Consider the following 26,205-nt stretch of genomic DNA (forward strand, 5'->3'; position numbering starts at 1 on the left):
TTTGAGTGACATCTGTTTTAAGAATAATCACCCCTGGAGAAATAAGTGTCGACTGACCGCTGTCACAAGGAGAGGGTCATAAATTGTCAGCAGGCCCCCCTGGCCAGAAGATGATGTAACATCCCTAAGACCTCTGTATACATTTGTATGAAGCACCTGACTTTGATAAAATTCAGGACTGCTGTCCCCGCATGACTTTTGTATAACATCTCAGTGTATAAAAACAGACTCTGGAAAATAAAGAATTGGGATCAGTTCCTCGAAAGACTGGTCTCCCCATGTCTCTCTCTCTCTCAAACTCTGGCTGAGTTTCCATCTGGAGCGCAGAACCCACCAAGCTTACTAATTTTGCCTGGACTTCTAAGATCCGACTGGGGAGGCCTCAGTGTCTCCTCTCCTTTGGGAGAACGGAAGGATGCCTGCGGCCTACGTAAGTGGTGCAAACTTCTTGTCTTGAAGTTTTATTGGTCTCCCGCGTAAACCAAGCTACTCAGCCTCTTTTCTCCACTGAATTTTCCTACTGAGCTATCCTCATTCTATTACTCTTTATATCTCTAATTAATATTTAAATAGTCGCCGACGCCGTCTCCCCTTCGAATACCCTGGATCAGCCGGGGCTGGACCCTGGCAACCCTCCTCACCAGCACAGGGAAAGTCCCTGATGTTTACAAGTAGTTTTGATGGCAGAATGAACCCTAGGCAGGCTAGGAGTATTTGCTATCCTTCCTTTCAACACACTTGGAAAACCAATCTCCTAATGAGAATGAGGCTTGGTGGACAGGGAGTCCCTGGGATAGAAGAGCCCCAGCCACCACCCTCTTCTCTCTGCCCCAGTAAACAGTTGGGATTTCGAAGAAATATGAGAAAGACTGCTCTTCCTTTGGTTAGTATTTCTTACTTTACCTTCCTCTACTTTCTGATTGGGATGAATTTATGGGCACTTAACAGCTGGTTTAAGTTAGGAATCACTATTCGTTCAACAAACATTTAGTGAACATCCTTGGCATTGAAGATGTTGTGTGGGAGCCGCAGCAGAAAGTACAGGATGTACGAACCACAGGTTCTGTCTTCATGGAGCTTATTTTTAGTAAATAAATAACACGGATAACATCAACAACTAGAGTGCAGCCAGAACCTTGTGGAAATCACATTGGAAGGGCAGAAATGCTGCATAGGGGAGGGAGACCTGGAGTGGAAATTGGAGGGTAAGAGATGTGATGGGGCAGGGGTTCTGGTGGGAGTGAAGACACGAAACCGGGTGGCACAGAGGATCTAGGGAAGAGCTTGTAACAGCTGCGCCAGGAAAGTGATGGACGGTGAAGTTGTAAAAGGACGTCAGTGCCACACATGCATGCATGCGTGCTCTGTTGCTTCAGGCATGTCTGACTCTTTGCGACCCTGTGGACCGTAGCCCTCCAGGCTCCTCTGTCCATGGGATTCTCCAGGCAAGAGTACTGGAGTGGGTTGCCACGCCCTTCTCCAGGGGATCTTTCCAACACAGTGATCAAACCTGCATCTCTTATGTCTCCCGCACTGGGAGGCAGGTTCTTTACCACTAGCACCTGGAACCCCAACCTTGGAGAACACCGAAAAGCAGATCTAAAAGTTTCCAAAGGTGAAATATCTTCCATAGGCAGCCCTCTAGGAAATGGTAGGGCAGGGATTTAAGCTGGTGCTTGATCAGACTCCAAAAGCATGTGTAAATGCATGTATATTAATACCTGTGTATACTGAGGCAAGGGGCTTCCCTGGGGGCTCAGTGGTAAAGAATCTGCCTGCAATGCAGGAAACTCAGGTTTGATCCTTGGGTCTTGAAGATCCCCTGGAGAAGGGAATGGCTACCTACTCCAGTATTCTTGCCTGGGAAATCCCAGGAGCCTGTGGGCTATAGTCCATGGGCCTGCAAAGAATCAGAAACAACTAGTGACTAAACAAGAACACTCTGAGGCATTAAACTGCTTAACTAAGTATTTTTGAATTAGGAGGAAACTGGCAGAATTTTCAGGAACTCTCAATGTCAGCTAGATTTATGAAGTAAAATTTTCCTTAATTTCTAATGCAAGAGGCCCACAGCCCATTGGTCTGAGCAGAGGAGGGTCTTGGGTTTTTCTCATGCAGCAGCAGCACAAGAAATGTTAAGTGAAAAACATTGCAGAGCCAACTCTTGGTTTGCTTGCACAGTTTAAAGTTCAGATTATTATCATTATTATTACTATTTTGGTGGGCATTGGGAGAGGGAAAGGAATGGAATAGTTTGCTCTCTGTAGGAGTGAGGGAGGAACAGGGAAGAAAGGGCCTCCTATCCCAGGGTCCTGTGTGCTTGTTGAGCTACTTTATGGGCATCCTGGATTCGACCCCTGATGAGAACTAGCTGGGACTGAACTCCCATTGGTAGAATTGTCTCTGATAGAAAACAAGTTCTAGGCTCCAAAATGACGTGCAAATGGACCTTGGAATGGAACCTGTTTGTAAGTGGAGGTTATAATAAGAATGATTTTGGATTCAAATAAAAATTTTATGTTTTATTTTTAAATTTTTTATTTTAATTGGAGGCTAATTACTTTACAATATTGTAGTGATTTTTGTTATACATTGACACGAATCAGCCATGGGTGGACATGTGTTCTCCATCCTGAACCCCTCTCCCACCTCCCTCCCCATCCCATCCCTCTGGGTCATCCCAGTGCATCAGCCCTGAGCACCCTGTCTCATGCATTGAACCTGGCCTGGCAATCTGTTTCACATATGATAATATACATGTTTTCAATGCTGTTCTCTCAAATCATCCTACCCTTGCCTTCTCCCACAGAGTCCAAAAGACTGTTCTATACATCTGTGTCTCTTTTGCTGTCTCCCATATGGGGTTATCGCTACCATCTTTCTAAATTCCATATATATGTGCTAGTATATTGTATTGGATTCAAATAAAAATTTTAAATCTTGATGAGATATTTATAAACAAAAATTAAGTTTGGCAAGAATATTCAATAAATGAGTATGTCTGATGATGAAAAGGTGGTGACTTAACTGGGTTGAGAGTAAGGATAAATCAATGCAAATTTCTAGCTCCAAAACAAGTTAGATGAAAACCTGTCACCACCTGAAATGGCTCTCTTCCTGCTGAATGTTTTCTGATGTTCTTTATATTAGGTAAGCTTCGTTTGTCCTAATATAGTACCTCTTATATACTTCACCTTCCATGTAGCAAGTTGTGTGGTAACAAATTAATTCCTGCTGTATTCAGGTGGGGCAGTGGAAGAACACCAGTGTCAGAGAGGTGTGTTGGTTCCTTTTCTGTCTGGTCACTATTGCTGGGGGACCTTGGACAAGTCACTTGACCTTTGCAAGTCAAGTTAGCTCATCTGGATATGAAATAAGGGGACGGAGCAAGGCTTCTCATGCTCTGAAGTTTGATCCCACGTATAAAGCTAAGTTTTATAGTAAGGCTTCTCTGAGGACAATTTATTGTTCAGTGAGTGATTTTTTTTCATCTCTATATTTTCATCAGAAATAGGTCATTGTTTTTTTTTTAATTTATTTATTTTTAATTGGGGGATTATTGCTTTACAATATTGTGTTGGTCTCTGCCATACATCAATAAGTCATTGTTGATTTTTAAAGTCTGGGTTTTGAAAAGATTTATACTGTTCAAAATTGTTTTTAAAAAGTCATTTGAATGGCAGTGGCTATTCAATAACAATTGTAATTTTCTGTTTTCTTTGTGTTTCCTTTCTGATAGGCAAATGGCCATTTATTTGATTTCCAGTGGAAAATACAAGAGGAAATGTAAGCACGAACACTGCATATTGGAATTAAGAAACACTGATGAGTATATTAATTACTATTTTTTTTAAATTTCAAAGTGAAGGCTTCTGAGGAAGAAAAATGGACTAGACTATCTCAAGAAGGGAGGAAATATTTTATACCACTACAGTATGTGTTTAGAAATAACTATGTTGTTTCTCCTTGTCAAATTTGAGCTGCCATTCATTTTTATCAAACTACTTTCCATCTTCAGAAAGAAACAAACCTTGATATTGTGAGTTTTTAAGTTTACTTTTGTGCCTTTAAAAAAAAAAAAAAGTGAACATTTTTACTTCATTCCAGGCTGGAGAGGGGAGCATAAATACACTCTTCTTACAGGGTGACCCCTCTGTTCATGTGCAAATGGATGAGAAGGTATAGGTGGTCATCTGGGACTAAGTGAAATTTCTCTTATGATGTGTTAGCTGTGTTAACTACCCACAATGAGAACCTGGATGATATATCCAGAGCAAAAGGAAAAAAAAAATACCAAAAGCATACACTTGTTAAGAGTTTAGTCATCTGCTGGGAGCCGGCATATTGCATATTGAGTGAGGATCTGTAATAGCTCAACTGGAAGTCTATCACTGCCGGGAGCCAGCGTGAGGCACTCCGCCCGTGACAAAGGTCATGAGGAAGGAGGCTCGGCATACGCAAAGGCGGGATCGAGCCTCAGGAGTCCCCCTGGAAATTCTCGAGCATCTACCCCGAAAACCAGAGTCTGCCTACTTTCTGCTTTGTGCTTTCACCTACACCTCTGACTTTACGGGGGGCTGTCCCCCACTACCTCTCTCTGGAAAAAGAGTTAGCTTACGGCTCCAGTTAATAATTCCTGGATGTGACAGTGTTTCAACCTACAAACTCCTTTGGAAATCCTCTAGCCTGCCTGAATGGGTTTTTCCGGCCACGTGTGATTGTTCAGAGCCTCCCAACTGTGAGAGGCAGGAGATGTTCTAAACTGCCTAAACACAGATTCCTTTGAGTAGTTAGGAGATTGATTAGAAATTGTATTGGTGAAGGGTTTTTCACTTGTTGGGCCAATGTTTGCTGCTAAGTCTCCATACTCCTTACCTACTGTGTCCTTGGCAGTGTATTGATTGATATAATGGGTGTATAGAAATGTAAAATGCCGCTTTGTCCAATGCTTTTTGGAAGGCTGGCGCCTGACTTTGGAATAATCACCTTTAGAGAAAGATAAGTTTCTTAAAATGTTAACAGGCCTCCGGGCCAGAAGATGATGTCAATCACCTGAACTTTTGCATATGATAAGTTTGCAGGAAGAAAGCCTGGCTTGCTGCATGACTCTACCCCTTCCCCCATTATCCTCTATGCATACCTTAAGGTATAAAAACTACTTTGGAAAATAAAGTGCGGGCCTTGTTCACTGAAACTTGGTCTCCCCATGTCATTCTTCCCTTTAACTTCCGGCTGAGCATCCATCTGGAGCGCGGATGTCCTCTGCGACCATTTATTTGCCTGGGCTTCTAAGACCCACTCGAGAAGGTGTCTAAGGTGGGGCACCTTCCGCTATTCGAGAGGGCGCCTGCGGCCTCCGTGGTCAGAGCTAACCTGGTGTCACGGGTTATATTGATTTTCCGCGTAAACCAAGCCACTCAGCTTCTTTTCTCTACTGAATTTTCCTACTGAGCTATCCTTATTTCAGCCGCTTTTCTCCACTGAATTTCCTCACTGAGCTATCCTTATTCTATTACTCTTTGTATCCTTAATTAAAGTGTAATTAAGCAGTTATTCCCTGACCCACGCCTAGCCGTCTCTCCTTCGAATACCCTGGATCAGCCGGGGCTGGTCCCCGGCAGTCATCAGAACAAGCCATTGAGACTTCCATGGAGAGAGTGAATCTAGTTTAAGGAGGCAAGATTCTGCTCCAGCACCACCTTTTGTAGGGAGAGCGCATAGCCGAGGGAATTTGTACCAGATCTGCCTTTGAACTGGGCCTAGAAGAGTGAGGTGGAAGCTTCAAAGCCTTTCTCCTTTCCATCTTTTCCTCCCACAGCCATCTCTCTCCCTCAGAAAGCTAGACTCCTGTTTGGGCAGCTCTTTCCATGGTCCCCAGTTGGTGCTGGTGTTGCAGGTTGGCCAGGAAACATTGTTTGCGCCATTTCTTAGGTGAGGACATAGACATGGAAAGATGAACTGGTGGGCCCGAGGACACATTGGTTAGTAAAGGACCTTGGATTTGAACCCAAATCACTTAAAGTCCAGGGTGAAGCTCTCTCTGCATGCCTGGTTACTTCTGAAGGAGAGTCTCAGAATACAGCCTGCACTGGTTTGCTGCACTTCCATTATTAAACTTCCAACAGAGTATTAACATCTTTTGTGAACTAGTAGTTTAGAAGCATTCAGAGACTATGAAAATCTTACATTTTTGGCCACAGGAAAAAAAAAAAAACTCATTCTAGAAAAGAGTGGGTGACGTGTCAAGATGTGTCAACCAATTGGTGCTTCTCAGAGGTTGTCCAGTGGCTGGGCTGTTTGCAGGAGACTGGCAGATGGTGAGCCTGGGCCATCAGCCATGGTGGGGCTGGAAGGGGAGGGGGGAGCAAGGAGTTCACGTTATGGGACACAAGCACGTACTTCCTTGGGCATCACAGTGAGAGGAGTGGACTGATAAGGGCAGTCTCTCCTCCAGCTCCCTGGCCTGTGGCCTGAGCCTGCTGCCTGGAAGCTTCTGCCTGAGGTTCTGGCTTGGATGGCTGGCCACATGCAGGGAGAGTCAGGGATTACTCACAGCAGCTGAGTGAGGCCCAGTGGGCCTCCTAAGTGGCTTTCTAAGCAGAGGGCTTCTAGGGTGATCCTGGCTGGCCTTGCCTGGCCGATTCCCTGTGGTTTGCAAGCCTGGATCTCCATCTCTGCCCTCTGTCTTGAGAGACTTTCTTTCAACAGACTCTTTTGGCTAAATATGGTTTCTGTTGTTTGCAGGTGATAAGCCAACTGATGCAGCCAGGAAGAAGTGGAATCAGGATTAGAATTGGGTGTGTCAGATACCCGTTGCTTATTCCTCTGTACCCAAAAAAGGGATAGGAATCTGAGTGATGGCCAAATCTTATCGTTTAAGCCTTCTTGGGAAATAGGCTTACAAGTAGGTCAGTGGTTAAATAAATCAATAAGTGATCATACACATATATCAATGCACACACATATACACATACATGTTCACATACACGTTTTAATTGATTGGCAAGTTTTCATGAACTGTTGTTGAAGCTCTATGATGCTGACGTTTCTAGGGGAGGGGAGCAGACATAACATTCACTGGGTGGCTGTGAGCACAGGAGGTAATGGGTGGGCACAGAAGTGATGTATTGGTTGAGAATAGATTTGGGAGTCAGACAGATTTTATTTCAAGCCTACAGCTATTTTTAAATAAACCTTTGTGTCTTTGGACAAATTATATACTTTCTTTGGACCTCAGTTTCCTTATCTGTAAAATGGGGATAATTATACTCATTTCACAGAGATGCAAAGCAGTCCAGATAAGGCACCTAGCACAGAACTTGGCACAGAGTGATGGATGGATGGGAGTTATTATTTCCATTTAAATATATCGCCTAGTTTAGTTCTCACAGCACTACTGAATTTGTCCTTTCTTGAATAAGTTTAGGATTCCTGCTTGTTGGTATATCCTCTTATCCTCTTTTAGAAGGGGACGGTGGGAGTGGGCGAGGAGAGGGTGAGACAGAAGCCATAAGGTGAGGAGGAAGCCATAAGAAGCCACAGCTCTGAGCATCCTCTCTGAGCTCCTGGTCCTGGGGATGCTGCTTGTCTTGGGGATGCTGCTTGTCTTGGAAATCCTGCTTGTCTCATGCAGTGGGAACCACGGGCAGGTTCTGAGTGACACCAGTCCAGGGCAGCCCACTTCACCAGCAAAGTGATAATGGCAACCAAATCCACTTAGAAAACAAGTCAATCAAAGCATATTCACTAATGAAGACCTAACAGTAACCACGATGTATTCTATCACAGGAGGTCATATGCATGAAAAATCTTTGGCCGTCTGTTTAGCAAATAACATGTTCTAAAGAAATGTTGGGTTTTCTTGGTGGCTCAGCAACAAAGACTCTGCCTGGCAATGCAGGATGCAACCTGCATCAACCCAGGATGATTCCTGGGTTAGGAACTTCCCCTGGAAATGGAAATGGCAACCCAGTCCAGTATTCTTGCCTGGAGAATTCCATGGATAGAGCCTGGTGGGCTACAGTGCATGGGGTTGCAAAGAGTTGGATATGACTGAGTTAGACACAGTCTAACTCTTCTTTCTCTTTTTCTTAGACGTGGTCTCTTGATGGCTTGTAAAAAATGTGGTCAGAATTAGCTTATATAATTCTCACTACAATTTTAAGAGAAATACGTTATTTTTCATCTCTGCTTTCCAGAGATGGAAATCTGGAATTGGAAAGAATTCCTTCTGGATTGTGCACTGTGGCAACAACAAACAGGAGATCAAACCCGAATCCTTTGCCATCAACTTTATATTCATTTTTGTACTGTCTACCATGTGCCTGGAGCTGGGCTGGGCACCAGGGGTCTGTGTCTTGGCTGTGGGCCCCGCCTGCAAGGAGCTCACACTGCTCAGGAAGAGTCTTTCCTTTGGGCTATCCTGTCCAAGACCACACAGTTTTTTCCTGGCTCTAATTAATGACCCATTCATATCCCAAGACTAGAGGATGAATGGCTACATTCAGGTTTCCAGTTGATGGCAATTTTCTTTGGAAATTCACCAGTTTGGGGTCTCCATTTCAATCTGCCCACACACTTCACTGTTAAATTGTCAAAAATGATGTGGAATGTGGAAATATTTCTTACAAGGTCCCAAAGGGGTGTTTCAGGAGCCAGTGACACCCTGACTCTCTACAGTCTGGGGAACAGGCAGGGAGATGCCCCCAAAGCCCATTGCAAGCCAATCGTTGTGTTGTTTTTTGATTTGAGTTTGTTTTATTATTATTTTATTTAAAAAATTTTAATTGAAGTATAGTTGATCTGCAATGTCCTGTGAGTTTCAGGTGTACAGCAAAGTGATTCAGTCATGTATCTATTACATAGGTCATTACATTGTAGGGTATTACACGATACTGAATACAGTCTGCCATGCTAGACAGGAAGTTTCTCTTACTCCAGAAGTGAGACTGCTGGATCATATGGTAGTTCTATTTTTGGTTTTTAAAGGGGCTTCCATACTGTTCTTCATAATGGTTGTACCAATTTACACGCCTACCAGCAGTGTAAGAGGGTTCCCTTTTCTGCACACCCTCTCTAGCATTTATTATTTGTTGACATTTTGATGACGGCCATTCTGACTGTTGGGAGATTCCAGGCAATGAAATGAAAACAGGAAGATAAGCAGGACAGTCATGGGCAGGGAGAAGAGAATTTAGGGTGTTGTACAAATGCCCTGACCTCTTCACCAACGCAATGACTCCCTGGCCACTGGCGACCTCTCATGGTCCACATTCCACATTCCTCATGGAGACCTCCTGTTTTAACCACAAGGGTCCATTTCTTGCTTCTGGGCCTCCTTTCCGTTAGTGTTTTTACACACCATTTTGTCTCATTGGCCACAGTTGTCCTCTCCTTAGGCTGTTCACAAGTCCTTATCATTCTTCCAATGATATCCAAAGCCGACACTTGCTTGAATTTCCACACTTCAAAAAATGACTGTTCAGAAACAGACTTACAGACATTGAGAACAAACTTACAGTTATTGGAGAGGAAATGCGGTGATGGGGAGGGATAAATCAGGTTTTTAACCCAGCACATGAAACCACTTCTTATTAGTTTACTCCATTGTAGTTTCTACCTTTCTTTAGACTATAACTTTCAAATGAGGATCTCAAGTCTTTCCATGTGAAACTATTTCACAGACTAGTGCAAAAAAAAAAAAAAAAGAAGAGAAATAAGACTAGAATAATCTCCTGGGTATTACAGCATTCCAGATTCTCAGCTAAAAAGCTAAAGTTAATTGTTCCTCTCTGAGTAGTTATATAGTGATCATGAAATAGACTTAAGAATTTGATTACTTAATTCAGACCATCATATCACTTGATTTGGCATCGCTGGATTGCTGCCACTGACTTATACATTTCACTTGTAATTTAATTGACCATGTAGGCAGTCTTATTGAAATTAAACAGAGTACTAAATATAATGCATAGTACAGAATATAAAGTGTTATGGAATTAATAATAAGCTTTCAGGAGCCAGTCAAGTTTTCAGAACTGTCAGAACTATAAAAGACTTCAAATCGAATATTAGTCCATTTAAAATAAAGGACAATTTTATGTTTTATATTTAATGAGAAATTTCCACAGAAATAGCAGCTACTGAACATTCACAACAGAAATACAGAGTTATTAAACATTAGATGAAATAAAAATATATAAAAATATATGTGCATGTGGGTATATCTGAAAGCTTATACATATGTGTAAATATGTTGTATGTGACAAAGCTTTTGAGTTTTGGAGTTTAGCAACAAATATTAATTAGCACCTTGTACTTGACAGGTATTATGCCAGATATTAGAGGAGTTACAGAAATGGATAAAACAGTCTTTTCTCCAGGATCCCATAATCTAGAGAGGAGATGGATGCGTGAACAAATAGCTGGACCACATTGTGATAAGAACCCAACTAGTAGTATGAGGAATGGTTGTTGTAGCAGAGAGGAGAGAGCAATTCATTGTTCCTGGGGCATGGAAAGCTTCCAGTGGAAAATGACATTGTGGTTTAGCCATAAAGGATTGGTGGGGTTTTTCCAAGATAAGAAAGAAATGAAGGGTATTCCAAGCATGAACAAGAGCATGGAAAATTAACAGCATGGGTTGTAAGGGCAGGAGGAAATGGCAGGAAATGTGTTTGGAATGGTATATGGTACCAGAATCATGGAACACAGAAGGTAGACTGTTAAGGAGCCATGCTGACAATGAAAGCTTTGGACTTCATAGTCGGTCACCAGAGGAGTTTGAGAAATTTAAAAAGAGAACAGCTTTACTGCAGCTGGGATAGAATATACCAGAGGAAGAGGAGGTTGAAAAAGGAAGAGTAGATAGGAATAGAATCAGTAAGATGCTGAAGTAGAGGCAATCACTGAGCAGGAAAGAAAGAGGATAAATTTGGAAATCATTTGTGAGGTTAAAAAGGAAGCACTGGTGACGGATTAGATGTTGAGGTAGGGAGAAGAATAGGTGCTTAATAAGTATTTCTGGTGTGATAGTGTGGTGATGTTTTAAATGATGCATTCCCTCACCCCACATACAAAATTCCTGTTGCCTCTCACTCAGGTGGCAAAGGCATGTTACCATATGTGTCCTCAAGTTACTGTTAGTACTGAAGAAACAGAAAGATTAATGGCAGTGTCTCTGGATGTAACTCCAGGGAAGGGTTCTATCTTATTCACTTTTCCATATCAAATATGTAGATTAGAATCTAACACATCCTGGTGTCCAATAAATATGTGTTGAATTAAAAAGAAAGCCAATATTTTGAATGTCAAAATGGAATTTGGGAGCTCATGGTATAGACAACAGCTTTTAGGCAAAAAAAAAAAAAAAAAAAGCGGGGAGAGGGGGTTTGAGTAAATGGTTACTTGGATTTCCGTGTCAAGGGCTGAGGTCCTGGCTTAAGCAGGAAGCAGACTATGATTTTCTCCTGTCTGTCCAGATTAGACAAGAATCTTAGACGTTGGGATGGGGAGAGAAGGCAGAGCTCTGAGCCTGACACCCTTCAGGGATTAGCTCCAAGGAGGACAGAGGAAAGATGGAATTGGCTGAAAAGTTTGAGGGTCTAAGAGGAAGGAGAACTGAGACCCCATTTCCCTTTGGAATTCAGAGGAGTGCTCCACACCATGCTGGCCTGACAGCTGAGATTCTGGGATGGCACCCCCAGGCAGAGAGACTGGGAGAGCTCCCCCTAGGGTCCAGCAACCAGAGTGATATAGGACAGCATCTTACCTGAGGCTCAGGAGGAGAGAGGCGAGCTTAGATCATTCTTCTTCAGGTACATCTGGGAGCCAGCATCTAAGGGGAGAGAGGGAGGAAACATAAGAAGGTTTTAGCATCTGAAAGTCTTCACAGAGCAAGCAGCTATGAAAAATTCTAAAGGCGAAAGGCTTTGAGAAGAGTTCTGGTGTTATGAGTTGGGTTCCTCTTAGCATCTTCTGAGAAAGTTGAATTAAGTGTTGGATTCTTCTAAAATTATTTTTTATCTGTCATGTTGTGCTTTCTGGAACACCACCTTGCCTGAGACAAAGCCTTGGGAGTTCTTGCTTCAGTAGGTTCACGAGAACAAGATCTATGCATAGGAACACACTGAAGAGAGAAATTATTAGAAGTTCTTTCCTGTACCCCCAGGTGATAGTCTAGAATTGTATATAAATGGAAGGAGTAAATGGTAAACTTTTGAAAGCTTATTACTGTATTTCATCAATTCTTAGATCCTTTTTCACGTAGCTCACATCTTGGAAATCCGGATAGGTTATGCAAATGTAATTATTAGCATTGTTGTTAGTGGTACAAATACTGGTGCCTAATTTTCAGTGGCAGCTTAGTTTAATGCAATACTATGAGCATCAGATACTGTCCTGAGCACTTGTATTAGTAATCACTACCATCATACAGACAAGGAAACTGAGGCATGGGTAAGGTTCATACCTTGCTAAAAGCCGTGTGTATCATGCAGAAGGGATTCAAAACAGCTTCCTTCAGAGCGCATGCTTATCTGTACACTATGTCTCTACAGCTACAGAGGGTGCCCCAACAGCTAGGTTTCTCTGCTGTTACCTTACACATTATCACATGGAGTCATTAACACAATCATAAATTGGTGCTGTTTCATTCCTATTTAATATCTGAGGAAAGTGTTTAAAAAAGGTTAAGTAACATAAGGTCATATTGTTCGTAAGCAACAAAAAAGGACTTGGACCTTGACCTGATCCGGTCTCTCTTTTACCAGCTACAAGGAAACAAAGACTTTGAAAGGTAATCTGCACAATAAAGGGACAGGAAAGCAACCTCCTAAGTTCAGACAATTTTTATTTATAGAGATATTTTATAAATGCTCTGTGAAAATATATGTTAAATCTGCTATGACTGAACCCTCCAAAGAATGTATTCTCTATACCAGAAACAAAATAACGTTTATAAATTTGTATTTATTACAAAAAAGTGCCAGGCACTGGGATACTGGCTGTTTTATTTTAAAGGCAACTACATCTGAATTTTAATCCGGTCCTATATCTGGATGATAGTTGGCCATAAACGCATCCTGGTTTGGCTTTCTGGAGTCTCACACTGCAAACACGAAATTCGGTTGAACTAAAGGGGCTTATTAAATTCAAACATGATTAACTTCATTGATTCCCCATTAGGTGCTGTGGTGAAGACAATGTGTCACTTTGCTTTCATCCTGATTGTAGCGGTTTTACTATTACCTGACTTGCTGATCCTGGTACCAGGCTGCTACTTGCTCTGTCCTAGTCACTTGTATTTCTGATTCACAGATCTTCTAAGGGACTGATATTTTTAAGGTCACAAAGCCTTGTGTTTGTGTGGTAATTTTGTTTTCTAACCATTTTCAGGGATTATTTTATTTCTACAAGTACTCTGTGAGGTAGGTAAGGCTAGTATTTGCATCCTAGTTTTACACATAAGGAAACAGGCAAATAGACGTCAAGGGACTTGGAAAGGTCACTGGCATAGTACTAAACTTAGGAACGGAAGACTGGCTTTCATACTCACGTCAACCTGCACTTCTGAAAGGAGCTACATATAAGGCCCATTTTTAATAAACTTGGTATTAAATACAACTTGCCTAATATTTAACCAATAACCACTTCTTGAGTTTTCATGATTGATCAGGAGGGATAAAATTTTCCAGTAGGCTAACCATTAGAAGGGTGTCCCTGGTAGCTCAGCCAGTAAAGAATCCACCTGCAACGCAAGAGACCCCAGTTAGATTCCTGGGTTGGGAAGATCCCCTGGAGAAGGGACAGGCTATCCACTCCAGTATTCTTGGGCTTCCCTGGTGGTTCAGATGGTAAAGAATCCTCTTGTGATGCAGGAGACTTGGGTTCGATCCCTGGGTTGGGAAGATCCCCTGGAAAAGGGAACAGCTACCCACTTCAGTATTCTTGCCTGGAGAATTCCATGGACAGAGGAGCCTGGCGGGCTACAGTCCATGGGGTCTCAAAGAGTAGGACTTGACAGATTCTCACTCCACGAACTGTTAGAAAAGTTATATAATAGAACCTTATAAATGGATTCACTGCTCATCTTACCAAGGGGAGTTTTTGTTCAGAGAACCATATCAGGTATTAAGATTTGTGAGCTTCAGCCACAAATTTACCTGGCTTGCTCACCCACTCTGACTAGTTCAAAAGCACAGATTAAACGTAAAAGAGGAAGCAAACTTATAAGAGAAATTAATGCAAAGACACTAAGATCTAAACTAGCATTTAAATTGGAGAAGGCCATGGCACCCCACTCCAGTACTTTTGCCTAGAAAATCCAGGGATGGAGGAGCCTGGTAGGCTGCAGTCCATGGGGTCGCTAAGAGTTGGACACGACTGAGCGACTTCACTTTCACTTTTCACTTTCATGCTTTGGAGAAGGAAATGGCAACCCACTCCAGTGTTCTTGCCTGGAGAATCCCAGGGATGGGGAAGCCTGGTGGGCTGCCGTCTATGGGGTCACACAGAGTCGGACATGACTGAAGCGACTTAGCAGCAGCAGCAGCATTTAAATAGCTGGACTTCTTCTCTATGCTTTCTTATATACACCATGGCAGAGCCATTTATGAACACATTTTTGACAGCCCCTCGGAATGTGTCTGACTACTGGTCTTATTCTCTGGGCCAGTGATTCTTGTGAGTGTGGGAGTGAGTGCTATTTAGAAGGAGAAGAGGGCCAGAAAGAGGGACTACCCTATTGGGAGTGTTTTGGAAATTTGTGGGGCCTTTTGTTGTTGCTGTTCTGGTAGTGTTTAACCTTAAGATTTACATATTGAAAAACAACTTTTAAATTATAAATTGCATTCATTTCATACCTCTGTAGTATATTAGGCTATTTTATTAATTAAAAAGATTTATTGGAGTACAGTTGATTTACAGTGTTGTATTATGTCAATTTAAAAAATTTACATATATAGGCAAGTATATCATCTACAGTCGATGCATTGGAAAAGACTCTGATGCTAATAAAGATTGAGAGCAAAAGGAGAAAAGGGTGGCAGAGGACGAGATGGTTGAATGGCATCACTGACTCAATGGACATGAGCTTGGTTGAATGGCATCACTGACTCAATGGACATGAACTTGGGCAAGCTCCAGGAGGTAGTGAGGGACAGGGAGGCCTGGCCTGCTGCAATCCATGGGATCACAGAGTCAGACACAACTTAGTGACTGAATGATAACAATTATCTATGAATTTCATTAGAGAGTATAGTAAATGAAACATCCGAAATATCTGTGATGTAAATGGGAAACTGGTTCTGTGGTGAGCAAGTCAGCAGTATCAGTATCACTTGGGAACTTGTTGAAAATTGAATTCTTATTACTCCAGACTTACTGAACAAGACATTCTGGGGATGTGGCCCAGCAGTCTGTGTTTTATCAAGGTTTCCAGGAGATACTGATGCCCAAGTTTGAGCACAGCTGATTGGACTAATGGTACCTGCAGTCACATTATTGTTAAAGGAACACAGAGGTTACTACCTTTTCTAACTGCAGTCTTCTGGCTTTTACACCTATGCAAAGCCAATGCTTTCTTGGTCAATCATTCTAGCGAAGAGGGCAGGGCTGGACCTGAGGGCTGTCAGCACTGCGCTTTCTGTCACCTCACACCTCTCTAGCGCTTATGCTTCAAAAATTTCTGCCTCAGCACAGGTCTTCTGTGAACTAAATTGTTTTTATCTGTTGAGATTTTGCATGTCTGGAGATAACCATAAGGAGTAGGGACGGCATTATTGCTTATGAAAATTATTTACAAATTCACCCAATACTGAGTGTGGGGGACCTTGAGAAATATAAGGAATTATATTGCATCGGCCAAAAAGTTCCTTTGGGTTTTTCCATACTATCTTATGAAATTTTTGGCCAACCCAACAGTATTTTGGACCCAAATTGGCAAAGAAATGTGCTTGGTTAAAACAAACATTAATAAAGAGTAAAGAGATTTGGGGTGAGGGACACTGGAAAGAGAGAGATAGGGAAGAGAAATAGAGAAAAAGGGAGGGAGGAAGGAAGGGGGAGAGAAATATTCAGAGATAAATTCAACCAGGAAGATGCACAAAGGTTCTATTTGGGAGCAGACACACACTCACACACACACGCGCGCGCTCCCACGCTCACTGTGGGATAGTCACACTGCTGGTTAACAGTCCCTTAGGATACCCGTTGAGAGCTGTACTTGGTCTTCCATGGATGACAAATAGGCAACAGACAAGTTAACTACTTGAGTTTGATGTTTAAATGAAGCTCTCAGACTTCTATACTGTAACAACATAGTCTGTATTCTCTGAAAATGCTTTTATGAATCGTGGACTTTACTTTTATGCTGTTTTTAACAGTGATAAAAAACTACGAGGTTTTGTTTTTAAAACAGTATACAATGAGACAATGTGACCAAAATTAAAGGTCAGAATATTTTCGTAAGTTTTGAGTGAATATATATATATATATAGATAGATGTTAATTAACATTTGAAAAAGTATGACGACTGAGAGGTTTTTTCTTCTTTAAAGGATACCATTTGTACAAAAACTAAAAAAAAGTATTATTACACCAGCAGTCATATTATCTTTTAAAATAATGGAAGAAAATCAGAATCATCTTATATAGGCCTATGAAGACTGACAATGACAAGAATATTTCTATCTAAAACAGTGAAAAGCACTGTACCATTTAAGCAGGGCACACCCTAAATTAAAGTTCTTTAAAAAGCCATGAACAGAGACATGAAGATAGTCTCTTTACTTTTCAAAATTTTATCACTTTACGCCTATATTTTCTGGAAAAAATACTATTTCTTTTGATTACATAGAGGATCACTACCAAATGATCTACATCACTTTATAATAACTTAGATATTTCGTCTGTTCCATATCTAATAATTTTCTGGATGAAAAGTATCAATCGTAAAAATTAACCTTTGCAAAGTCTGCACCTTTCCATGGTTACGCCATACTGAACACTCTTATAGGCTCAGACAGTAAGATGAGACATGACTGCCACCATGTGGGCAATAAGATGATACAGATTTCAAAATCAAATAAACCTTCAATTTAATAAGAGAATGACCATATTCTTTATTCTGAAAATGCAATAGAAACAATGATAAGAATGGTCAGTCCTCTGTGAGCTCCATGTTCTATATCCATTGATATGATGTTCATTTTTGGTACAAGTAGGTGGGACACTGGCAAAATTAACTAGCAAAATGCCATTTACGGAAATTATCTAGTCTCATTACCTCGTGTGTTCCACAGGCCCACAGCATGTTATTACTTGGGAGCCTGTTGTAGATGCAGTCATGCCCCACCTTAGAAACTTGGAATCCAAATCTGCATTTTGACAAGATGCCGAGGATTGTCCTACATGCTCAAGGTCAAGATGCTTTCATCTGCAGCTGGACCCTCGCCCTTACCTGTACTTCCCACCCAATGAAGGGGCAGGTAACATTCACCAAAAATTTCAGATAGTTAAGAAAAGTATTGCTTGTCTTACTTGAATTATCTGATTAACTTGACTTTTCCTTTGCAGATGTAGAAATCTACTTCATTATTTGCTGAGGTTAAACTACTGGATTAATTCCACAATTTAGAGAAAAAATTAAAACAAATTTTTCAGAAAAAAAGGGCTTATTTAGTTTTCAGAGATTAGAGTATTTTATTTTGCCCAATCAGAGCCCTTCAGCATAAAGAGACATTCATATACATATATATGAACATTTTCCATAAACATTAATTTATAATACATTTTTTAAAATACCAGCTTAACGGTATTTATTTACAAAAATATTTCATTACCTACTTTTAAACCTTTTGCTGTGATGACAGTTTGTAAAGTACAGGAATGCAAAATAACTACAAAGTTTAACACATTTTTCCGTGTTTGCAATAGTGCTTTTTTTTTTTAAATGAAACAGTACACAGAGATGGGTTTTTTAATCATATTGAAAATGCATATTCCAGCAATCACCTTTGAGATAGTTACTGGACTGAGCAAGATTTAAAAAAAAATAAGTGCAGCAACTGACAACTATCTGCATGTACATTTCAAGGTGGACACAAGCTCGAGCTCTATATCAAGCATGCTTGCCCCTGAAGTGGACAGTGTTAGCAAAACTTAATCTTGCTCTTTTTAACATTGTTTTTGGTGTTGCATTTACAATGAACCAATAGTATAACTAGAAAGCAAGATGTTTTTCCAGTTCCATCATGTTAAGCAGAGGTCACACCTAAGGATCACAGTACCATTTATTTACAAAAAACAAAAAACAAAAAATTAAAAAATTTAAAACATGATTTACCCTTTTTGCATTACTGTCTATTGGTATGTTGAATCTGTTTCCAATTCCTTACATTGTCTTCAGTGGAAGCAAAATTTAAACAACACAAAACACACTGCATAAAAAAAAAACCCCAAACTCCCAAATAAACAGGATTCCATTGTCATTAGCCTATATCCATTTTAAATGCCCAAGCCAAACAACCTACAATAAATTAATACTGATTTATTTACATCACATACACTATAAAATTTTAATTTAACCGATAAGCCTCATTGTGAAATACTGGCAAAACTGACATTCATGATTTTTCTGATGTAAAGAGTGCAATAAAAAGAGCAATTACAAATAGTCCTGGACTACTGCACTCCATTTGTAAATGAGCTGTGTCTAGTAATTTAAGACTCTATTAGAAACTGAAGAAAGCAATGTTAGAACCTTGACAACTGGGAAGTTATTAAAACCATTTAATTCAGCTGAGAAAGGTAAGTGAACGTTTTCCCTTTAATTTTGTTGTTGTTACCACCCATTTCTGTCCACAGAACCTTTAAAACTTCTGTGGTATAGTAAGATCATTAATATTCACAGGAAAAATAATCCCCATAGCACTTTACAAGAAATTGCTCAGTGATGAAAAGTATAATTAACAAAAACTGTGAACAGTATCTTCACATTCATTTTCAAATGAAAAAAAATAATTTATGGGCATAAATTTCAATTCAAGAAAACAAACACCCTGAAAGGGAAAAGAATGAAAAGAGGACACTTAAAGATAGAGAAGTGCTCTTTTTCAAAGTAAATACAGATTAAAAAGTCTAGGAATATTGATCAAGTATCAAACTGATAAGGAACAAATTCTAAAAACTACAAAATAAAAACCTTCATTGACAAAAATACATAAACTCTGTTTTCATTTTTGGAAATTTATTTTTAAAAAAGGTAGAAGAAAATATCTGGAAAACTATTTTAAATATATATATATATATTTTAAAACAATAGTTAAGGTAGGCATCCAACAGCAAGCTGCAGGTATTGAGAAAGACCTTGTAATTATTGTTGTGGGCATTTTCTCCAAAATAAAATTAATATTTGAAAATGCTCAATAGAGGGTTTCTTTTAACCATAGGAATGGTATCTTTCCTGTCATGTGTGAAGACTTCTGAATGATGTATGCTTCTTTAAAATTAATTGTATCTCGATATGAGATACCAGTATTTCTTATTATAAGCGTAAAACATAACTTTTTGTATGGATAATATACATACTTTTTAAGTACTTCGACTTAAACTTAACAAGTTCACCATTTTTAAAATTAAAGAATACATTTATAAAAATTCCATTTTAAAACTAAAAGTATATTCTCTAGCAGTATGTATAAATATAACATGTTACTGTATGATCTTAAAACAAATCTGAAAGTGTTGCAATAATTTAAGACCTAGAACACTGAAACAAACAGCATATGATGTTACTAATTTTTATCCTTGAAAACTATATAAAACCCTATTGAAGGTTTTAAAACTATGATCAGTTTAATTGTTTAAACTAGCAGCATATTCATGATTTTGTTATGTTTTATACATATGTGTCACTTGATTTGAATGGAGAAATATGAATTCAATGACAATAAAAAGTCTTCTTTACCTAAAAAAGTGCAGAAAAAATTCAAGTTTAAAGTTCAGTGCTCTTTATTTTGCAAAAACAAACAAAATCCCAAAAGTTAAAATGTAAAATAAATCTTTGCCACACAAAATTTACCTTTGGATATAGCTTTTCTAACGTCACATGAGAAAATGCCTTAAGCAAAACATATATGGAATATAGAACTCAGGGTGAAACTTTGAAGTCCATGGTGTCTTTCATGTATTTTTCCTTTCCTCAGTTGTTTTCCCACCACTCCTGTAATCAAAAACTATGTAACACTTTCAGACTTGTTTAAAACATATATCTACACAAAATAACTTCAGAGAAACCTACAATTAAAAAGTTCTAAGGAAAAGAGATATGTCTTTCTTTAAAGTTCTGTACTTAAATTGCCATCTACTACACATAATAACAGACAATTAGCAGCATTTTTTCACATCCATAAGAAAATCAAATTAAGAAGTTAGCAATAGCTCAGTTATATCTATAACCATTTTTGGAAACAGTACAATTGAAATGCAAACCAAGGGAATTAAGATGATGCAAAACTTCAAATGATGTAATATACAGAAGTTATCAGAAAGTTTCAAATAACCTTCTAAAGCAAATACATATGGATTTTGGTTTGAAAAGTGAAATGAACCAGATATGTGGTACATATATGGAAACCACTTTCTACTGACAGACTGCTAGTCAATGAATACTTCAATGATTTTAGAGTCAAGGACAAAGGCAACAAAAAATAATGTTTGAGGATATGGAGGAAGCACATAAAAATCTTTCATTTTTCTAATATTTTCTATTTTGACTTTTTTTTTGGTTTGTTTTCCTGAAATCTTGGCTTGCTGGTGACTATAACTTTTTGTGTTAGAAAAAAAATAGAGATGTTACCTCTCAAATTACAATAAATTCCCTGGGTTAGTTATTACTGCAGACTGTCTCTTATCTACAGACTGAATCAAGTATAACTCTGAGAAGCTTATTTCCTATTTTCAAAAATACTTCAAGCTTTCTAATCCTACGTGAGTTTCTAGTTTGCTGTGCATAATTTGTAGATTAATTTAAAAATGAAATAAAATAACTCGAAATATTGATTCAAGGTTTTCTTATAAAATCCACCTCAGGTAAATGTATTTACTTCTCTATTTGAAAATAATTACAAGATTGGTTCATTTTATATACAACAGGAAAAATGACAGTTGATATAAAAATTAAGTTGATATACAATTAACACAAAACAACATAGCAAATCAAATAATTGGAGCTAATATGCCCTTACACATGAATGGGGAACCAACCATTCATGTATATTACTTTACTTAGTGCTTCTCAACTTCAAACCCATTAACTACTGATTTTACTGATGACACGAAACTGTACCTTTAAAAAATGGCCTTTGAAAACTTCCTGTGACATATCATGAACAGTGGGTTTATTAGATAATATATGATACAAATTAAGCAATTTGTAAACTGCTACATGTTCATTATAAAGCTGGCATTAACTAAACAGAAATGTTACTCATAGGTCTTCCTACAAATTCAAAAACTTTTGAAAATGACTGTATTTTAAAAATATTTCTTTTGGCTTGATCAATCATCTCTATCACATATATTCAATCCCTCCCTAATGACAAAGTAAATTTTAATGTAAACTTTCATATCCCGTAGTGCACGTCATAAAATGTAAACATAAGAACTTTCTCAATGAAAACAGTAAAGAGGAAAAACACAAAACAGACTTGTGAGAGTAACGTGTTCTATATAAACCTTTAATGATTGTATGGAATAGAAAAACAACCATCATGTTTGCTATCAATTTGTGCTCTGATTATTTCTTAATGACAAAAGAAAATGGTTTTAAACTATTTTTTTTTTGTAGAAGAAAATATTTTAAATTTCATTAAGTATAATGCTTCTAGATTATTCATCCTTTGTCGCTTTCAGAACGATCGGTAATAATCTCAGATGAGCCTGCAGAATGAGCTCATCTACTTCCAGGTCTATCCCATTATCTCTTTTCTCTCTGTGTCTGCTGTTTTAGTACCAGTCACTTACTGTCCACTGATGGTCTCATTTGCTTTATACTCCAATACAGAAATAATTTAGTTAACCAAAATGCACGTATTTTCCTTTTCAGTTTTTCAAAACCTTGAAAGGACATGTACAGATTTATAGTATATTTCTACAGAAAATACTTTGTAGGTCAGACTAGACTCTTAGATAATTATTGAGAATGGATGCTTTTGAGTTTTTCCATGCGACGGCATGTGCACTAAGAGTTAATTGCCTCATCACCTGAGTGTACTGGAACTGTTAGCAAATGAAGGGTGCTTTTTTTTTTTTTTTAAAGGGAGCTGAACATTTTACTGAAATAATGAAACATTTTTTAAAGCAATTTTAATCAAACAGTGCAAAGGTACATTGGGTTAAACATTTTATAAAAATTCAAGCAAAATTAAAAACTTAGCCGATTTCAACATCTCCACAAATTTAACCAATAAGTATTTTGGTCAAATCCACCTTTAGCTGAATTAATGAGCACAATGACAAGAGACATTGAAGTATTCTCCTCAGCACAATGGAGGTTTTTCTCACTTTCCACACTGCACAGTCACTACATGGAAACTCCCAGAATGATGAGCAGTTCAGTCATGCTCTACACTTTTCTTTTCAATGAAAAGTGATGTATCGCCTTGTTTTGCTTTTGACAAAATATGGACTAAACACAAGTATACAATAACAAGAATCCAAGAGTAGCCCATACACAAGTCAACTATGTGTATGTTTTTATTATTTAAAGCCCACCATTCAGCTTATCTGTCTAAAGATATGGTAACAAACAGTTTGTTGTTTTTTTTTTTCACTAATGATACTGATGACCAGTCAGCTGAAGGGAGGGAAAGTCCAAGACAGCAGTTTATACTTCAGTCAATGATACAAACATAACTGTTTCAGCTTCAAGACTTCTGACTTACTGCCTCTCCCTCAAAGAGGTCAAACACTGATGAAAACAGGACAGCACGCAATCTGTTGGCATATGAAAGTTTAATACAGGAATGATCCAGGAATAGTCCCTGCCACGTCTCCTCGAATCCCTCTGTTTCTTCATTTGTAACGTGTGACCACCATGCTAATTCCCAGACTGTCAGCTCATAGCTGGCCCGCACCATCTACTCCTCCTTGAGTGTGTGTGAGCACGCCTCAGTTAAAGCCACACGACTGAGGTAAGACAGGGCGTGATTGTGCTAGGAAAGAGCAGTATCCAGTGACAAACATCCCTTTCTTGTTAACTTTCTAAAGTGAAATCAATAACATAAAAAAGGAAAATTCTTTTTCCTTCTGGCTGATGTTGAACTTTAGCTGGGTTTCTGGTTATCAGAACTGGTACCACTTCTTATCTTTGTATTTCAACATCATCTAAAGGGGAGAAAATAAGAAAAAAACATGTTTAAAAAATGTTTAAGAATAACAACAGAATAATAACAGAGTAACCACATTTATAAACTGGTTTCTATAGTTTTCTAAAACATTAAAATTATTCTGAAGCATTCTACAGTTTTTAATATTCAGTATTCATACTGAACACAAGAAATAAGAACTGTTCTGTTTCAAGGAAAAAAAGACTATAACTATGAAGAACGAGCATAGAAGGTCCTCACATTTCTTAAAAGACATGATATAAGTAAGTTTTAGCTCAGTGCATTCTTTGGTGACATAAGCTAATAACTTAAAAAATAAGTAACTTTCAGTTCTCTTAACTGAATTAAAAATAAAGCTTAAAGAACCTGGAGAAGGCAAGGCCGAGACTAGTACTGCTGCCATCTACAGTTTGCTGAGCAGCTGTCTCTGAGCCATACACGCTCCCTGCATGGATTCACTTGATCCTCACAACAACTTTATGTGCTGGGCATTGTTAGTCTCCCTGTTTTACAAATGAAGAAACTAAGGCCTAAAGAGGTTAGCCAAGATAACACAGTGGTGAAACTGGGATTTGAACTCATGTAGTCTAATCTAAAAACCCATGATTTAACCAACTCAACGTACTGTCTTTTTTATACTCTCAAATATGGCTGAGGAACATTTGGTAGAAGGGAAAAGCTAACAGCTAGGGATTGAGCTCTTGGCTAAATATTTAGACTGTAGATACATTGTGAGGCTGACTGAAATGTTATATGCCTTAGAGATCATAGTCAGGTTCATTGTTACATGAACATAAGTCTTGACTTAGATTTGAAGGCATGGTGGGCTGCCGTCTATGGGGTCGCACAGAGTCGGACACGACTGAAGTGACTTAGCAGCAGCAGCAGCCTTTTTCTGAGATGTGTGGCCCTCATACAAGGACTCATAAAAATCTCTTTGAAAACCTGGAAAAATCTCTCTTAGCTCAAGTTACCTCTTTCATACATGCTAAGCTGTCAACATTATTGAGCAAGCAAGAGATGGCTTTTGACCTAAAGTTTAAAGAAGAGCTATTACTGACAGACTGGGTACTCAAATGTAAAAACAACCTTAATATGGTGTCTTCAGGTAATAAAAGCAAAATGTCGTTGAGGGCTAGGCTAGGAACTAAATGTGAGAAGTAGCCCAGTATAAAGTATCAGGGAGTGGCAGACCTATCAAAATGAGAAACATGTACTCCATTCCACCTGCTGCTGTTGCTAAGTCACTTCAGTCGTGTCCTACTCTGTGCGACCCCAGAGACTGCAGCCCACCAGGCTCCCCTGTCCCTAGGATTCTCTAGGCAAGAGTACTGGAGTGGGTTGCCATTTCCTTCTCCAATGCATGAAAGTGAAAAGTGAAAGTGAAGTCGCTCAGTCGTGCCCGACTCTTAGCGACCCCATGGACTGCAGCCTACCAGGCTCCTCTGCCCATGGATTTTCCAGGCAAGAGTACTGGAGTGGGGTGCCATTGCCTTCCCTGCCATTCCACCTAACAGACTTCAGTTTTTCGAGGCTGTTATTCTGGCTAACAAAGTGTATTTGTAGGAGGGCCAATTAGGGCTCCCTTACTCCCTAGTCTCTGTTTCTAACCTCCACCACAGCTTCCTCGTTCATCAAGATGAATTCACTGCAAAAATGCACATTACTCCTCTGCATGAATTGGTCTACAGACACATTTAGTATCATTTCGCTGGATTAACTCTACCTAAAGAATCAAGAGATAAATTATTTTCTTTTCTAGCAGAAGTTAGTAGTACAATCTGAGGAATTTAGGAAAATTAACTTTGTTTTTATTGTATTCCCTAAGTAACTACTGCAAAGCCACTGGTTTTGTTTTAAAAAAAAGCCTGGAGGGGGAGCAGGTTCCTTCAAAATTCATAAACTTCAGTTAAGAGATCAAAGGCTACTCAGAGTCTTGTAATGGTTCCCTCTAGTGGCAAAATTTAGGAATCTGCAACCATACTGAGGATATGAGAAGAAAATTTATGTGTCAAAATACAACAGATATAAAAATACAATAATTTTCATACTTGCTTTATCTAGGCTTTTTGGCTTAGGTATCTGTTTGACAGACATACCTCGTGAGCATGTTTAGAGAATGAATCTGCACTGGATAACATAGCTGCAGTTCTTTCTTCCAGGTCGCTAAGTTTCTGCCCTCTCTCGTCCAGTGCCAGCCTGGCTCGTGCGAGTTCACCAACAACGCCAGATGCCGCTCCTTTCACGCCTTCAATGCCACCAGGGCCAGGGATGTGCTGAGCAAGACTCCTTGAAGCCTTTCCTGAGGACGATTCTCCAACTGAATGATTTGATACATGAAAGAGTAACCCAGAAAATGAAAACTTTAATTAATATAAAATTCTATCTTCTGATAGCATTAAAACACACTTGACTGAAAATATAATTGAAGTATTTTTATATATTACTTTGTAATTATTATGTATTTTATTATGATTGTTTTAACAATTAACTTTTAGATACTTTTCAAGTATATAGAAATACAACATATATTAATAAATATTTCATTCTAGTTCATATAGTAGAACTTGAGCAAAAAAGTAACAATTATTTGTTGGAATGGATGATGGGTATACTGATACCACTTTAATAACAGTAAAAAAAATCACTCTTAAGTGTCCAAAAATTAAAGATAAATTAAAGATATTTAAATTCAAAGACATAGATTTAAATATATGTATTTGTTTTATTCACTCTGTACTTTCCTCACACTTGAAATACTATGTTTCGGCTTAGAAGAAAAATGTAGAATTTTTCAGTACTTCTTTCCAGTCTCCAA

General features: G+C 38.9%; 1 protein-coding gene and 1 long non-coding RNA gene across 9 annotated transcripts in view; one reads left to right on the forward strand and one right to left on the reverse strand.

The window, feature by feature from the left end:
• The first annotated feature begins 717 nt into the window (after positions 1-717).
• On the forward strand, positions 718-25,684 carry LOC123464604. Its single transcript, XR_006639632.1, has 4 exons — positions 718-1,205; positions 3,740-3,786; positions 17,301-17,486; positions 25,550-25,684. It is a non-coding gene; the product is annotated as an uncharacterized LOC123464604 (long non-coding RNA).
• The window catches only part of STXBP5 (syntaxin binding protein 5), a 160,721-nt gene continuing 152,188 nt past the window's right edge, over positions 17,673-26,205 (reverse strand). For all 8 annotated transcript variants that reach the window (XM_025294425.3, XM_025294423.3, XM_044924124.2 and 5 more), the window contains 2 exons: positions 25,487-25,707; positions 17,673-23,385 (listed from right to left, as the gene is read on the reverse strand). In XM_025294425.3, the coding sequence (XP_025150210.1) occupies positions 23,344-23,385; positions 25,487-25,707 (263 nt within the window). In that variant the 3' untranslated portion in view covers positions 17,673-23,343. The remainder of the gene's footprint in view (positions 23,386-25,486; positions 25,708-26,205) is intronic.

This window comes from Bubalus bubalis, chromosome 10 (genome assembly GCF_019923935.1).
Source record: "Bubalus bubalis isolate 160015118507 breed Murrah chromosome 10, NDDB_SH_1, whole genome shotgun sequence".
In the NCBI taxonomy this organism is placed as follows: Eukaryota; Metazoa; Chordata; class Mammalia; order Artiodactyla; family Bovidae; genus Bubalus; species Bubalus bubalis.